The sequence below is a fragment of the Prosopis cineraria genome, unplaced genomic scaffold (assembly GCF_029017545.1).
Source record: "Prosopis cineraria cultivar Desert tree isolate PC_DT_omini unplaced genomic scaffold, ASM2901754v1 PC11, whole genome shotgun sequence".
Taxonomy (NCBI): domain Eukaryota; kingdom Viridiplantae; phylum Streptophyta; class Magnoliopsida; order Fabales; family Fabaceae; genus Prosopis; species Prosopis cineraria.
This window is the reverse complement of record NW_026555342.1, coordinates 4206644-4224841: the sequence shown is the minus strand read 5'-3', so window position 1 is coordinate 4224841 and position 18198 is coordinate 4206644. Positions and strand designations below refer to the sequence as shown.

The 18198-nt window shown below is 31.4% G+C and overlaps 2 protein-coding genes across 5 annotated transcripts; both read left to right on the top strand.

Moving 5' to 3' along the window:
- The first annotated feature begins 1825 nt into the window (after positions 1 to 1825).
- On the top strand, positions 1826 to 4891 carry LOC129285658 (probable WRKY transcription factor 9). The gene is made up of 4 exons (XM_054921426.1): positions 1826 to 1878; positions 2666 to 3017; positions 3165 to 3278; positions 4158 to 4891. The coding sequence occupies exons 1-4, from the start codon at positions 1826 to 1828 to the stop codon at positions 4497 to 4499; spliced, it is 861 nt and encodes a 286-aa protein (XP_054777401.1). The 3' UTR covers positions 4500 to 4891.
- A 7343-nt stretch (positions 4892 to 12234) lies between these two features.
- Positions 12235 to 17908, top strand: LOC129285892 (mitogen-activated protein kinase kinase kinase 1-like). Of its 4 annotated transcripts, none has more exons than XR_008587412.1 (9): positions 12235 to 13401; positions 13885 to 13969; positions 14087 to 14149; positions 14804 to 14961; positions 15285 to 15357; positions 15494 to 15553; positions 15908 to 16018; positions 16270 to 17222; positions 17389 to 17908. XR_008587412.1 is itself a non-coding variant. In XM_054921854.1 (8 exons), exons 1-8 carry the CDS (start codon positions 12491 to 12493, stop codon positions 17428 to 17430), a joined length of 1503 nt encoding a protein of 500 aa, XP_054777829.1. In that variant the 5' UTR covers positions 12235 to 12490; the 3' UTR covers positions 17431 to 17908. The 4 variants fall into 4 exon arrangements, 2 of the variants coding, with proteins under 2 accessions (XP_054777829.1, XP_054777828.1); XR_008587413.1 differs by having other exon boundaries at positions 16270 to 17244; XM_054921854.1 differs by lacking the exon at positions 16270 to 17222.
- Positions 17909 to 18198: the final 290 nt, after the last annotated feature.

The window sequence follows — 18198 nt, the reverse complement described above, 5'->3', positions numbered from 1 at the left end:
AGAGATATACATAAATAGAAAAACAATTATAAAAACTATCAAATGCCCTATATTTTTTAACCAAACATGACTTCTAAAATATGTCCTAATTGTAGTCCAAGGGAGTATAGATGAGTTATCTGTATAAATCTAAAAATTTTAGGGGTTTTTTTTAATAAGTTTTAAAAGTCACAAAGCTATATACAAACAAGGAAAATTTTAGAGGGTTATTATATTTTTATATATATATATGTATGTATGTATGTATGTATGTATGAATGTATAGGTTAACTAGCCTCTAGTTTAATAATCAATAATCAAAACATTTTTGTTAGACTAACTAGACAGCAAGATCACAAAAGGTGATCTAGTTATATTATAACAGGAAATCATCATCAGTTAATAAACCTAGGGGCTATTATTTTGAATTGAAATGAGATATATAGTATGTGTGCCCACATGCATGCCCTAGATATAATAATATTTGTTGAAGATTGAAACTTCGTGTGCGTATATATATATACAGACTAGTTAATTGATTAAATATAGTTCAGAGGAGGTTAATTAAGAATGGGGAAGTAAAGTCAAAGTTTAGATGCGTCTCCCAGCTTTATTTTGTGTACCAAGAATATATACGTCCTTTTTTTTTTTTTAATTTGAGATTGACTTTGGTGCCTCAAAAGTAGTATTTATATCAAGAGAGAGAGATCAGATCAAGGATTAGAACACAGATTAATGAGAAGAGAGAAAGCAGAAGAACTTGCTGTTGCAGAGATGGGAATTATTGATCTAAATGCTAAACAAAAAGAGATTGAAGAAGAAGGGGGGAGAGAGAGAATTAATATCGTTGATGATGATCAGAAGGAGGAGGAGGATGATACGGAAGAAGAAGCTGCTGATGAACAGATCACAGAAGGTGAAATAGAAGATGAAGAAGAAGAAGAAATTTCTATCCATGAAAACTTAGCTCCCACTAAGGTACGTGTACAATTATACTTTCAAAATTAGGGATCACAAAATTCTATCTCTTAAATTTATTTTTGCCATCGATTTGGTCCCTAAATTTCATCTTTATTAATCAAACTAATTTAGAGTTTCATAACCATACACAATCAGTTCTTATGAATTGTGATTTCCTTCTGTCATTGTTTTCTCTTCAAATCATAAAAATTGATTGTATATAGTTATGAAATTTTAAGAACTTCACTGATAATTATTAAAACTCAGGGACTAAATCATAATTGAAGCAAACTTGAGGATCAAAAGTTTTATTATCTCTCAAAATTATCTTAGCTCTTTAATTTGTACAGATTTTCATTGATTTGATTTAGATCTACAATATATTCACAAAATAAGTACGTATAATTAGCGATATGTTTACAGTTTCATTATTATTCATGAACACGCGCTACAATAAAATAAAACGGTGAATTAACGATAGACCAGCTGGTGTGTGTGTGTAGCTAGAATTTCAGTAAAAACATGAATTACCGACAGAAATAGAAATCACTCAATATATAGCAAACGCAGAAATCTTTGTTGCAAATTAATCATTTTCTGAATTCCTCCATGTCAACAAACCAAGCCATAGATAATGATGATTATTCTCCCTTTGATTTATCATTTTCTCATGCTGCATATCTAGTTAGTTCTTGTTAATTTGGAGGAATGAATTATTATTTTTATTATTGCTATAGTGTACATGTTTAATTGTGCACTTTTATAAAGGATGAATATAATGAAATAATTTTGCAGGAGCTAAGAATGTTAAAAATGGAGATGGATCGTATGAAAGAGGAAAACAAAGTGTTGAGGAGAGTAGTGGAGCAAGCCATGAACAATTACTATGATCTCCAAATCAAATTCTCAGTCATCCAGCTCAACAATATCAAGAACAAGGTAATTATTAATTACTTAATTAATACTTCTTCTAATCCTATTTAATTTATAAGATAGAGAAAGAAGAATTATTTTATCCCATTTACAAGATGTGTCGTTGACTTTTTAATTATCACAATTTTTTCTTTCAGTTTTATTCATATTAACTATTAGTAAAGTATGCATATTTAGAGGTGGCAAAGTTAAAAACTTATCAATTTTGGTATAATACAACTTTTAGTTATTAAATTTTTTTCTCAATTATCAATTTAGTTCTTAAATTTTAATTCAATGTACATCTCAATTCTTATAATTTGTTGAATTATAGAATTATAGAAATTGAGTAGAATTATTTTCAATAGGAGGATACCTATAATCAATGAAAAAAACTATAGAGACGAAATTTTAAGAAACTACAAGGATTGAATTATTTAATGTCAATAAACTATAAGTATCGAATTGCTATAAATTAAAGTTTAGTGATTAAATGGATAATTGAAAAAAAAAATCAAGAACCAAAAGTTACATTTTACCTTAAATTTTTAGGTAAAGTTAATAAATTTTAAAATTTTCATGAAACTTGTTGCAAGTGATATGTAAATAGGTTTGGGAGAGTGTATTACACGATTAATTTCATTATATATTGTTTATTCAATCAGAATATTCTTCCTTGAATTGTGATATATGTGTGTGTGCGTGCGTATAAGATTAATGATTATAGATCTCATCTACATACAGGATCCTCAAATCTCTCTCTCATCACTTCAAGGCAACAAGAATAATAATAATATTGCCATGAGAAGTGAAGAAGAAGGACCACCACCACCACCAGGAGCAGCACCGACAAAAACTACATCAAAGCCTCTATCAAGGATCGTATTAGTGAGAATGATGATTTGGGATTATCACTAAGGTTACACACAACGTCAAGTACTCCAAGTGATGCACCTCATCAAGATCCAGACAAAGAACAATTAATAGTGGCTTCTTCTTCTTCGTCGTCACTGCAACAAAACCAGTTCATCATCAATCAGATTCATCATCATCATCATCACTTGCCTGATTCTTCTTCGAATTCTCATCATCCTCATGCTGCGACGTCGTCTACTCCAAATAGAAAGGCTAGGGTTTGTGTTAGAGCAAGATGTGACACAGCCACTGTGAGTTTTTTTAATTAAAATATACTAATCGTGTGTGTGTGTGTGTAATTAATCTGTCCTTAATTTGACATCAGTAATTGTATGACTATTTTGCGAAATGATTAATTTATTAATTGATCTCTTGCTTCATTATATTTGTTTTTGTAGATGAATGATGGGTGCCAATGGAGAAAATATGGGCAAAAAATTGCTAAAGGAAATCCATGTCCCCGTGCCTATTATCGATGCACTGTAGCTCCAGGATGCCCTGTAAGGAAGCAGGTAAATAATTTTACATTTTTAATTTCTCATAAAAATTATATTAAGATATAGAATTTATTTGTTATCATTTTATAATAAAAATATAACATTTCGATTTTCTAAAATTAATCAACAACATATTATTGAATCTCTCTGATTTTTTTGCCAACATATTATTGAATCTCTCAAGCTTTAACACATATGCTTATATGTGTAGGAGAAAAAAACGCATTACACGGTTTAAAAAAATTAATTAATTATATTAATTATGTTCAAAATAAAAAAAATAAACTAAAATACCCTTCATTAATTATTTTTTATAATTATGAATGATGAAATTATGAGAGATAATTTAAGAAATCTGTAATAAATGTCAATTGAAAAATTTTATTTTGCTTATATATAAAAAAAACTAAAAGTAATAATTTTTTCTATAAATAAAAACAAAGGGAGTGCATTTGTATTTGATAATTTTTTTCCTAATTAAACATAGCTGGTTTTAATATTTTTGGCAATCATAATTTTTTTTTGTTTTGATTTACTCCTGGATCCGGTTATTTTTATCAGTATGGCAATTATATTTATTACCAAAGCAATCACAATCATTTATTTATTTATTTTAACATAATTAATTCTTGAATAGTCTTAATAAATCTTTAATTAGTTTTGTTAGTATCTCATGTTTATATATAAATATATATAGTAGTCTTTAATGGATGCATTTAAGGAAAAAAAAACAAAGACTAACACAGATCGAAAATTAATTGATTAAAAGTGAAGACAGTATATTAACACATAGTTAAGCCTTGTGTTTAGGATTATTTGTTCAAAATTAATTTTATTAATTATTCCAATATAATCACATTAATTACATATGTGTCTGCTACATTATATTTGCAGGTACAAAGATGCATAGAGGACATGTCGATCCTGATTACAACGTACGAAGGGACACATAATCATCCTCTGCCTGTAGGTGCAACAGCCATGGCGTCTACTGCTTCAACAGCAGCTTCCTTCATGTTACTTGACTCTTCATCATCATCACAACCTAATTATAGTAACACTTTCGTCTCTTCAAGTAACTTCACAACCCTAAACCCTAATCTTCATCATCATCCTAATTCTAATTCTAAAGGAGGGCTTGTGTTCGATCTCACCAACAACCCTGCTAATGATAAACTGCGTTTTCCTTCCATCAACCGTCACCATTTTCTCGGATGTCAAGCAGATCAGTCTTGAAAACGTTTCCTCAGCCCTAGGGTATGTAGTTGAGAGAGGTGAAGAAGATGATGATGAGTCAGCTGATCTATGTCTAGGGTTGATAAAGAGAGCCATCCTTTTAGTACCTTAGGATCTTCGTCCTCCTTTTGGTCCTAGGAAGTAGGGATGAATCGTCTCTAGCTCAACCATGGAGTTAAGCTTATATAGGTTTACAAAAAGTTGAGTGAATATAGAAAGAATATACAGTAAAATGGTATGTAAAAGTTTGGATTATATAGAGCACAATGCGCCAGTGTGGCACTGGCAGGACCGGATTGATTGATATTGGTAAATGTTTTTATATATATGTGTGCGCGCGCGCGCGCGCATATATATTGATTGATTATTTTTTATAATATTCCTTTTCTGTTTCTTTCCCTTGTAATATTTGTGGGTTTTGATTTCTCATCATGATATAGTTAACTATATCAGCATTCATGGTGCAAAAGAAAAATCTGCACAAATGTTTGCTCATTGGGACCAATAAATTATCAGGCGTACAAGAAACATTGAATCTTAAATAATAACAAAGTGTCCCCTAACTCCCTTACTATAGTTTATCTGGATGTAAAAGATATACAAGAGTTGGTAGAACAAATATTTGATTAATATTAAAGGATTATAGAATTGAAAATGAAAATAAAGCTACACGTAAAAGCTATCTAATGAATTTAAGAACTACAAACATAAAAATATCAATATTTGGATAAGTGTTGTTGTCCCCGAATAAGATTTACTAATATCAAGTTTGACTGAGTTATTCTTTTGAGATTTAGGCTAATCCTTTTATTTAGATTGTTGATTGGGCATAACTCTTTAATTACTTAGCCCACTTTAGGTTATGACCTTTGGTGAGTGACATTTCAATTTTAGTCCAAACAGTATTATTTTTTATTGTAATCAATTTTACACACACATCTCCATATTAACGTGTGACTTTAAATTGCTCAATTATATACTCATTTCCTTAAAATATAAAGCATTTTTTAAGGAATTTAGTGTTTAAAAATGTTAGACATTTTTAATCTTTTGAGGTATAATTATTATCTTTTTTTTAAGTATCCCTATTTATTTAATAGAAGTAAATATGAAAAGATAGGATTAGTTTAAAAGTAGGTAACTGCTTTATTAGGGGGTGAGATTCAATTAAAAATGCATTGTATTTTTTAACGGAGGGAGTATATATGTGGATTTATTCGAGTTCTATTCTAATTTAAAATGCAAAAATTTGACTGCTGTATTACTCTGAGATTTGTCCTAAATATTAATGGAATTGAGTTAAACAAAGTTTCAGTTGTCCATAAATTTAGAGTATTGGAGCCACATAAAATGTTACATTAATTATTCAGATGTGAAATGATTGTTGTAAAAGAATATGTTAAGAAAGTAAAGAGAGAATCAATATTATATTCATACAACCAAGAGCAACATGCTCATACAAAATCATTAACCAACAGCAACAAGTTCAAACTAATTAACCTTAACTAACTAAAGGGCGATGAATCCAAATATATCCAAACTATGGTTGATTGCACAACAAAATACACACACATATATAATATCATTAAGAGAAACTCCGTTTCATTTTTATACGAGAAAGAACAAATTAAAGTTGCATGAATTGATAGAGGGATAATGAAACTTTTGATCGGTCAAGTTCATCTCAATTATTAATTTAATCCTTTAAGTTTAATTTTATCGATTTCATCCTTTATATTTTTATAAATTATCATGTTTGTCTTTTAAGTAATTTAAAACACAAATTAAAGCATGAATTAATCTAATGTCTAAAGTGTGTGTATATATATTGATAATTTAGTACGTATATGTAGCTAAATGAGAACAATTTAGCTTTCAAATCAGTTTGATTTTTTATTAATCTAATCCATTATACTGCATTTTATTCTTTTGCTTTTAAAAATTTCTTAGCATGTTTTTTACTACATAAATAATCATACTTCATTTCATTGATCTACATAGCTACCAATAATATTCCATAATCCATGTCAATAAATTTTAATAATTTTATATTTTTAAAAAACAATCAAATGATAACTAAGACAAACTTAACAATTAAATTAATAAAAATTAAATTTGAGAGATTAAATTGATAACTAACACAAACTTAAAAGAATAAAAGTTTCATTATCCCAATTGATAATCAAATTTAAGGATTGAGAGAATTGCATGGAGTTAAAGCCATGAATCAATGGTATTCAGGTAAGGAAAAAAAAAAGCCATAAATCAATGGTAGTTGTGGCACACAAAGAATCATTTTTTCCTCTTTGTTTATAAATTGAAGTTTTAAATTTAAAAATTTAAAATTAGATAGATTACATATCTTTTTAATTTAATAAATTATATTAGGTAATTTATTATCGTCGTCATCTTAGAATTTGACAACAAACCCTGTTCTTGCCAAGGACGATAAATCCATTTTGAACCTTTTTTGGAAAAGTATAACTTTGTATTTTGCACCTTGCTTGTGTTTTGTTACCGATCTCTGCACATTTTTTTTTGATGTTCTAAATTTCTACATTTTATTTTTTAGTGTTTTAGGTTTTTTTATAAATAAAGTGTAGAGATTTAGAATATCAAAAAAATGTAGAGATTAATAGCAAAATGCGAGTAAAGTGTAGGAACTTAGAGTTATCTTTTTCCAAACTTTTTTATTTTACATGTAAATCCAACAGTTAATTATAAGTTAATATTTTTTTTTGCCGAAATTATGAGTTAATTATTTCACTACCACGTTAAAAAAGTTATATATATATATATATAATTAAGAATTCAAAATTATTATTCTTATAAAAAAGAATTCAAAAATGCTACATATAGACAGCACAACATTTAGGGAAATTTGTTTGTGAAAAAGTTGAACTTTAAAAATGTCATTGTTAGTTTGTTACAAGCGTGTTTCACAAGTAAAATAAGAAACTAATCAGTAACAAAAGTTTATCTTGCTCAAAATTTAGCGTCTTCAATTTTTTTTTAAAAAAAATCCACAGTGAACATCGAATAATTATTTGGATATTTTGGATAAAACATAAAATTTTAAAAAAATTTATAATTTTATTAAAAAATATACATGAAAGCAACGGTTATTGTTTTCGCAAAAAATATATAATGTATAGTCAGTTAAGTCAAGATCTTCTCATACCTAAATACATTTAAAATGCAGGCCTGCTATTATTTCCCGATTTTCTTTTTCTGCCTCTGGATTCCCAATGACATAACTTTTACAAGCAGATAAGACAAACAAAACAACACAAGTTTCACAAATTATTTATATTTATTTACTCAAATAAAAAAAAATTAAGACTTCCAAAGACAGCCAAATAAAACAAAGGGGATGACATATTAAACTAATAGATTGAATTAAACTTATAAACAAGAATATAAAGATTTGAAAATTTAAAACAAAGACTAAAGCTTCTTCAATATAATAAATTAATCTAAATATTTGCTACTCTCATTCTTGCAACTTTTAAACCAAAAATGCTAATTTGTGAATAAAAAACTTATCAAATACATAGTTACTTGAGCAAAATTTTCCTTCACAAATTAATGAATTTTATTTGTAAACTCTTATTTTGAGGTTTGCAAATAAGGGTATGAGAAAAGAAAATTAATGAAAATATGGTGACACTATGTTTGACAAGTTTCTCCTTCACACATTAGTGAATTTCACATGCAAAATTCTTATTTTGATAGTTGCAAATTATGAAATAACAATGGTTAAAATATAGATGTAGGAGCATTTGGAACCTTGAATTCATTTTTTATACAATATTTTTTTAATTTTTAAAAATGATATAATATTGGCTCTACCACTAATAAATATTAATTTTGATTGTTATTAGTTGATAAAAATTACAAAAAATGATCCAAAAAATATAGAAAAGAACAGAAATAATTTCTTTATCCTTTTTTGTAATATTTTTTATCAACTAATGCTTAAATTTAATTTTTGTTAATATCAGGAGCGATATTACAATGTTTTTAAAAATTAAAGGAGAACATTATGTAAAAAATATGTTCAAAATACCATACGCTTTTTGATTTATAATTTAAAGATAAAATTACTTTTTAACCTAAACAAAAATAGCAAACTTTAATTTTAGACCAATTCATTAAAAAAGCATTGGTCATTATTTCAAATTTCGGAAACATTTAGTCTTTATTTCATTTAAATTTAATTAAATCTTTCAATTCCTTAATTGTATTTTCCTTAAAATAAATACCAAAATTGTCCTGTATGAGTTAACGTTTCCCATGTGTGAACAGTAAAAAAGAAAAAAATTACAGCTGGTCAATCGCACAAGAAAAAAGGAGGTCATATGTTTCGTTTTATTTTAAAAAAATATCTCCATTATTCTCGGATCAAAAAAAGAAAAATAAAAGGGAAAAGAAGGAAAAAAAAAAAAAAAGATATGTTCGCTGTCCCTACAGCGTCGTCTAAAGTGAAATTCACGATGGGATATCGCCATCAACAAGGCAATACAGCAACACTTTAAAAAGGGGAGAATTGCACTGCAGACTTTAAAAGATTAAAAAATTACACTATAAACTCAATATATTCTATTATTCTACTGCAGGTTCAAGAACTTTGGTTGTAATTTTTTTTGAAGAGGAAAGTACAATTTTTCTTGCACAACATGATGTTTGAAGATTGTACTTTCGTTTTTTAAAAAAATTGCAACAAAAACTGTTGGGCCTATAGTGTAATATTAAAATGTAGTGAGCCTAGAGTGAAATTGTTTATTGTATGATTCTCCCTAAAATTGAAAACGCGTTTTTTTTTTTTTTGAAAAAAATGGACCTTTTACAGTTGTAATAGTGATCACGCGGCAACAACAATACGATAAACTTTCAACATCATATAGCAAGCACAACAACATTTAATTATTTTTTTTAGATTTTAGATTAGATCAGATTCAAGGATTATTTTAAATTTACATTATTAGATTCAATTAGAGATAACTCTCTTTAAAAATTAAAATATTAGTTTACGTTTACACATGTTTACCAGTCTCTGCATTGAATTGTTTAATGCAAGGTACGTAAAACCAAATCAGTCATTAAACCGGTCATGATATTGGGTCACGGGTTAGTGGTTCAATCGGGGTTGAATCGGTGGCAAACCGGTCATGATTAAAATAATATAATTTAAATAAAAAAATATTAATTATAAAAACATTCAACCAAATCCAACCACTCAAAAGTCTAATAATAATAAAATACTAAATTTTTTGGACTTAGCATGCTCTGCCTTTAATTTTTTATTTTTTGACTTCAATTTTATTTTTTTTTGTTATCTTATTTCCGAACTCAGAGCTCTGAAAAATAAAAAAAAAAAAAACAAAAACAACATCATTTTGGGGGTAAAAGTTTGAAAAAATAATAACCTGGTTAACCCAATCAACCCACCGGGTTATACCGGGTTGAACCTGGGTTAATCGGGTTATATTGATTTACTCTCTCACTGGGTTAAGAGTAAACTCAAATCGAACAAGAGATCGGGTCACTAGTTTTTGAATTGACCCAGCTGATTTGGTTTGATTTTTAATACTATGATTTAATGAGCCTGGAAAATCTTTGCCTCCAAGGCCCAAAGGCAAAAAAAAAAAAAAAATCGAACGGAAGAGAGTCCTAAGATTGAGATCCATGGGACACGTCAACAAAGTTTAATTGGCTAATGAAGTATGGAAAATCACGAACGAGGATGATTGCTCTTCTCTAGTCAGAAAACCATGTGACACCTTGACTTTTCATTTTGTTTTAATTTTTTTGGTCAATATTTTAATTTTAAGTAACATAAATGTAATACTGTATTTATTGACATGCCACGCACATGCACTGCATTTCATATTGAACTTAGTATAACTCTAATTGTTTCTCAGAAAAGGAAGGTTTATTGAAATTTTTCAAATAAAATATCCACTGTTCGAAGGCCAACCGTTTCCAATTAATTCAGATAGAGACATGTTGAGGTCTTTCAAAGTTTTACTTTTAGATGTTGAGATATTTTCATGACTCAAACTTAAAATTTAAAGTTAAGGTGGTACAGTTTCTTTACCAGTCAAATCAAATACTTGTTGATAGGTATGCTAGAATTTTTTGTATAAATACTAACTGTATGTTTGACATATCAAAAAAATATTTTATGATAAAGAAATGAGAAATTTACTTACAAAATGAGATAGATGTATACTCTCTGGAGAGAGTTGGCTATTTGCCTATTTGTTTTTCTCTTCAATTTGGTGTAGCTTTGTCCTCCTAATTAGGCTACGCATTCTCAATGTAACTTCTTTCATTTAAAAATATAAGATATTTTTAATTAAATTTTATCTTTTAATGAAGTGATTTTTTATTTTTAAACTAATTCTATTTTTTCATATTTACCTTATTAAATACCCTATAATAAATATAAAGTTATTCATCAATAGGGGTATTTAAAAAAAAAAACAATGATTACATCTTAAAAGACTAAAAATACTTTACATTTTTTTAATATTTAATTTTTTAAAAAATATTTTATATTTTTATATGGAGAAAGTATAATAAGTGAAATAAACATGAGTCTATTGTATACATTTTATGATAAAGAGATTATTAATTATTAAACACTTCCAGCAATTTGTTTGCCTTTAGCTTTGAATTTTGTAAGGATATGAGCTTTGTTTATTATTTCCTTTGGTCCTTATTACAAGTTTTTTTTTTATAATAATTTTATAATTTTTAATATGAGTCACATAAAAATTATTAATTAATAATTTTTAATTTTACTTCTATTATAAATTATTAAAAAATTTATTTTAATTTATTGTTTCTATATATCTCAAATACTGTAATATTTTTAATTTTAAAATAAAATGTAATAAGTTAACCATTTTAAGTTATAGTTAGAGTTGGTAAATGAGTGGACCTAGGTCCTAAAATTCGGTTACCTTAATTTTATTTTAAAATTAAAACTCGAACCTTATTCATAGGGTTCAGGGCCGGGCCCGTAAACCCAAATAAGAATAAAATAAAATAAAATTCAACATTAACATTTATTTAGAATATTTTAAAATTTAACATATATCAAATCAAAGTCTTATATAATCTAAAAAATGAACAAAAGTAAATAAGATGAAGGCAAATATCATCAATCTTAATCAAGATCTCCCTCATTATCATCCATAAATAAAATATTAAAACCCTCAAATGTAGATTCACTTGTGAAAGACGGAGGCGGAGGCACAATATCAATTATTTCTGTAGCTTCATCATCATCACCTACAATAATTATTAATTAAAATTTTTTATTATCAAATATATATCTACACATATATCACAAGATAAAATATAAAAATTACTATAAAATGGCACAAAAAAATTCAACCAATTGCAGGTATAAATCAATGTTTGCACATTATCTGAAAAGAGACGAAAACAATACTTTGTGAATAGTAAAATGGGCTTCACGAATTACCTGGGCCCGAGTTTATTTTCTTAGGGTTTAAAAGGGCTGGACTTTGAAGCCTAATTATTTTAAAAAATATTAAAATTGTAAATCCAAATTTTTATTAAAATAAATTTAAACGAACGGTCCGTCAAATTTAATTTTTATTCCCGACTTTAATTATAGTCAGACCGGCAAAATTGAGTTGCAAGAGAAGGAGTATTATAAGAATACGAATGGCGGAAGTGGAAGGGAGGGTGACAGACCCTGACCATAGAACTCCCAACAACTCTTCCTCATCATCTCGGTGTCTGCGCCTGTCGCCACGTGGCAATCCATCGCTCTCCTCTCACTTCTCTTTCTTCTTCTTCCTCCACCTTTCAGCCCAATCACTTCATGCAATCTGCCAAATAAGATGCTGTACACTCTCAGTTCAGCCGTCTCTCCGGTGCTGTTCCTGGTTTTCGCTTCCTGACTCTGATACTGACATTTCCGCCCCAGAAATCATCCACACCTTCAAGACATGGACGCTGCCAAGCGCAAGCGCCTGAAGCCCAGGCTTGAGCGCCGAAATGCCATGAAGAACATCGATTACCAAGTTCCCGCCTCCTTAGCTTCCTCCTTCGACGATTCCTCGTCCCCAGATTTTCAATCTCCCTCATCCCTCGATCTTTCCCCTTCTCTTCAGAGACAAACCAGCATCCGTGTCCAGGGAATCGACGGCGAGTTCGAATTGATTTTCCGCAGCCTTGGGCTTTCTGGCCCGGACGACTTTGCCATTCCAGTTGATGCCTGGAAAGCCCAAAGGTCTCGCTATAATTTAAGTGCTAAATTACCGGATAAGAAGGTAGAGGATGAGAAATCGGTGAAACTTGAATCTAGGGTTTCGATTAATCGTGGTATTGAAGTGCCTCTTGATGAAGGGCAGCTCGGGAAGAGTGACGTTCCATCTGATTCTAAGCCTCTTGGGGGTGGGGGAATCAAGGGTGCTAGGCCTCCCGTCCTTTCAACGCCCCCAGTAATGCTGCCGCCGGTCGTGGATGACGGGATATCTACTTGGGATTTAGTGAGGTCTTTGTCAGACGGTGTTGTTGATAATGATTCACCGATTCGTGATGAGGGAATCATTTCTTCGGGGGAGGAAGATGAAATGCGCGTCGGAGCAAATGAGGTTGGTGACCGAGGAATTGATGGTGGGGAAGAGTCGCATAGTCGGAGACATGGGGAAAGAAATCTTATTTCGGATTCTTCTTCATCTACGTCCCGTGATGACGAAGAAAGTGATGGCGTTGTTCACAAGGTTTTTGGTGGTGCTGACGAATCGGTTTACAATGTCTCTCCAAATGGTTCATTTAGACGCATTTTCAAATCTTGGCAAAAGGGGGAGATTTTAGGGAAAGGATCATTTGGAACGGTGTATGAAGGCTTCACAGAGTGAGTTCCTTTGTTTCCTTGTTTTTCATTCTTGCCTTCACTAGTTTCACAATGGCATCATGCATGTAGCCGACTCACACTCACACTAATGAATAGTTGGAAATAACTTGATGTTCAAGCAAACTTGATTATCACTTTAATAAACCTAAACCGATGATTTAGGAACTTTTTTTTTTTTAATCATTTGTCCACAATGGCGTCGTATAAGGCTTCTTGTTGTAATCATATGTCCGTTTGAGGAAAGTAACCAAATCATGGTAGTGAGTACTGTTGCAAGTTACATAATGAATACACATTTTAAAAGATAGTGACTTGCCTGTCCGTCGAAAACTCTATACATCTGAAATCTCTATTACCAAAGACCTGCTAAAGACATTAGACAGAAGATATCTCAAGAAACCATTTGGTTGGGTATTCATTCTTCCTGATTTATATTTTACTTTGTTTTGACAGAAGTAACACGTGCATTTTCTTTTCCTGCAGTGATGGATTCTTTTTTGCTGTAAAGGAAGTTTCTTTGCTGGATCAGGGAACCCAAGGAAAACAGAGCATTTTCCAACTTCAGCAGGTGTAAAGGCTGGTTATTCATTCTTCCTGGTTTCGATGGCTTATTCTTTATTTATTTATTCCATCTTTTCATGGGAAAATTTGATTAAATGGAATATTTTTACGGCCTGTCTTTCAGGAAATATATCTTTTGAGTCAATTTGAACATGAGAACATTGTTCGATATCTTGGCACAGACAGGGTATGCTGCTCGCTAACTGGAAAGTCTCTTTTATTCCCCTGTAGTATGATATTCTTGGATGAAAATATATTCATGTTCATGAATGAGCCAATTTAAATAAGAAACTATTTGTAAATCTCCAAGGGTCTTCTTGATCGCTGTTGGGCTGCTTCAAGGACATAACTTCTTCCTTTTGGCATTTCAATTTTAAAATATTAACCTACTTTTCATTTTGGACCTTAACTCTAATAAACCAAATTCAAAACAAACTTCCTCATGTTTGGCCCAAGAAGTGACATAAACTTACCTTTATCCATGTTTTGTAGGACTCTTGAAGTAGTATGAGCTGGCTTTATCTAAAGTTTTGAACTCCCCTTATGGTCCTCCTTTTCATTAGCTTCATTTTTTCTGTTTGGGTTTACAGCTTCGTGATTTATATCAATAAACTGACTGGCTATTTGATGCCTTTGTTCCTCTAATTTTTACCTCAAAATGATGTTTGTTGGCCCACATCTGGGAATTGCTTTCAGTGATGTGTGAATTCTTGTACCCTTTTCAGTGGTCTGCTCCCTGAATTATTTTATGCCTAGCTCTATTATTCGATAGCATTTGCATTTCAAGTGTCGTTATTTCTCTCCTTTTTTTGTTACTAATGAGATAACTTTCCTTTCTTAGAATAAAAATACGCTATACATCTTCCTAGAGCTTGTAACCAAAGGATCATTGGCAAAACTCTATCAAAAGTATCGTCTGAGGGACTCTCAAGTTTCTTCATACACAAGGCAGATTTTAAGTGGGTTAAAGTATCTTCATGATCGCAATGTGGTTCACAGGTAAGGAGTGAACATACTATGTTGATTTTTTTTTTTTTTTACGGCCAACTGAGCATACTATATTGATGCCTGTGAGCAATATGATAAAAGGTTAGGTTAGGTAGGAAGTGTAGCTGGCTTGGCTATTGATATTTCATTGATGCATGAAAGGTTCAAGTGAATTTTATTTGGCGCTTAATGTTCTAGGGAGAGATACTCTTAAAAGTTTTGGGGGGAACTGAGGTGGCTCCTTGCGTGCACATGTTGGTATATCAAATTGTGGAATTTCATATTTGGATGGAACTGGATAACAAGTGATAGTTTTTATGGTGAATGACTTTTAGGGACATCAAGTGTGCTAATATACTGGTTGATGCAAATGGGTCAGTAAAGCTTGCTGATTTTGGGCTAGCCAAGGTACCCTTTATCATGGAAACAAATTTTCCATTCAGCTCCCTGCTTTTTTTAACTTGAGCTAAAAAGGATGGTCTTATCGATGCAAATCAAAATGCTGCTTTGAATATACATTATATTGATCATTCTATATTAACAGGCAACCACTATGAATGATGTTAAATCAAGCAAAGGCTCCCCGTATTGGATGGCCCCTGAGGTTAGCTGCTGCCCTTGCACAATTTGTTTGTTATTATAATTTAAAATTTAATTCGTGCAAATGGATGAACTAGAATGAGATGACATAGCCGTCTAGCTCAGTTGTTAGCCTTGGTCTGCATTTTATAAAATGTTCTGATTTGCTGAGAAAAAGTAAGTAGAAAATCTCTAAACTATTCAACTTAATCATATGGCTCCATTATTTTTCTCATGCCAGAGTTCACATTCGCAATCTTCAAATGATTTTATTTCGTCTCCTTTGTAATTTACTGGAATTTTTTTATAACTGTTACATAAATTTTCACACTACACGAGCTTAAATGTGATTGTTATGAATTAAATTGTTTGATTGTAGGTTGTAAATCTGAAAAGCCGTGGTTATGGCCTAGCAGCTGATATATGGGGCTTGGGATGCACAGTTTTGGAGATGTTGACACGCCAGCCTCCTTACTCTCATCTGGAAGGAGTATGTCTAACATTTCTCAATATGTCCCCTTATTTATCCTGAAGCTTGGTTATTTTACCCTTTCTCCTTGATTGATCTATTACTGGCTGGATTTTCTCCTCCTTTGCCTCTACTTTCCTACTCTTACAAATTTCCTTCAGAATTTTAGTTGACTTGGCTATTCGGATTTCAGACCTTTAAGTTAGATAGGCTATGCTTCTCTTTAACCTTGGATGACTAGTGATAGATATATTTTTTCTTTGTCACATCAGATGCAAGCTTTATTTCGGATTGGTAGAGGTGAACCTCCTCCTGTTCCAGCATCTTTATCAAAAGATGCCCGAGATTTTATTCTCAAGTGCCTGCAAGTTAACCCTAATGAAAGGCCAACTGCAGTCCAGTTATTGGATCATTCATTTGTAAAAAGGCCATTTCTATCTCCTATGAGTCCTGCTTCTCCGCATATTAACAATTTACGGTCTTGAGGGTGCTCTATCTGTGGGTTAGCAATCTGGCATTTGTGTATTGCCACCAAGAAGGTCTACACGTCCACCATTTTCACTAAATGGAGCATGAAGGGATACGGTTACTGCCTTACTGGGTTGACTGAGAAATTAATCTACAGGCTAGAAGCCAATGAGAGCTTGTCAAAGTGGGGTGTTCAGGTGGAGGTATCCCTTAGCACACCCATTTTGGTAAGTCTCCATTGATTCCCAGCTCTAACTGGTTGTGTGACAAGTACATGCCAGAATTACTTATATTGAATGGAGAGGATTATGGAAGAGGATAGAAATAGAAGGATAACTCAGACCTTCCCCTTGATTTTATTCTAAATCAATCCTTCCTTCACCTTCTGTCGTCTATTCTCCTCCATTCTCTTAGAGCATACCATTAGCCATTAGGCCAGTGGAATACAGATGAAAGATGAATACAATAGAAGGTATGCAGATGTCTACTGAGCTGGGCCTTTCAATATTCAGCTAGTTTGGTTACATTCTTACCCACCGTGCTTGCCTCTAGTGAAGGTAGAATTAAAAAAAAAGGGGGGGGGGTGTGAGATTAAGAGTTCAATGTTCAACATTGACGTCAGCTCGCTGCAGAATGAAAAGCAGCGACTTCATATCAGTGTGGGGACTAGACACTCATCAAGGAGATGAAAGACTTGTTCATCCTCGACCGAATGCTCTGTGGCAGTTTACTACACAATGAGAATTATGGCTATCTTGTGCGTAATTTTCAGCCTGCAGGTTTCAAACACTTTTTCTTTTGAAGTTCATTTTCCAAAGCAATGGAGAAAACATCTTTTTCACCGGGAAATTTTCAAGTAACTTCAATCTGTAAACTAGGTCACTGATGATCTCATAGTTGACTTGGTTTATTTGCCTTTGTAGATCAATTTGCCCAAAGGTCAGATCAAGAACTTGTGTGTGTGATTGCTTTTGCATACAAGTTATGCAGTCTCAGAAGGTGTGGTTCAGGTTGTGAACTGTATTTAAATTACAATCTGTGATCTCAGCTGTCAAAGCAAACTTGTTAGCCAAAAGAAAGAGTTGGCCGTGTGTGGACCAACTGGCTAGGAGTGCCCATCATGGTAGCTTTGAGTTGCAAGTTATGCAGACAGTCCCTATTGATTGTTTTAATATCTTTTATTCTGAAGTACCTGCCAATCGTTTGGCGAACTAGATTTCTCTTTGTACTCTAGTTATCAAGCTTAGGCTTGGCTTAATATTCAAGGAAAAAAAAAGAGTTGGCCAAAGGAAAAGCGGTCACTTCACGTGTGTGTATTCTATGTACCTATGTGGACTATTTCTGTAATTAGAGCATTGGTGGGAATTCATCACTTACTTGCAATTAAGACGTGTGTATAATAACACTTGTAATGTTTCTAATCTGATTCTTGATTTCTAGTTTTGTTATTCGTAAAACTAAAGCATTTGGATATTTCTTTCAAGGCATTTGTTTTATAGATGTCATTCACAGCTGTGGGTATGTAATGTTTCTAATTGAAAAAAATTAATTTGGAATTTAAGCCTTAAAATTATTCTATTACCATTAAGCAAGTGGCCTAGTTTAATGTGGATTTGCCGTGATTATGAATTGAAAACCCAGACTTTGGTTCAAGACTTCCAAGGTGTGGATCAGGAGGGGAGAGGAATGAATGGAATAACTGAATTACCATTATATCCTTGTGTAAAAGTTTT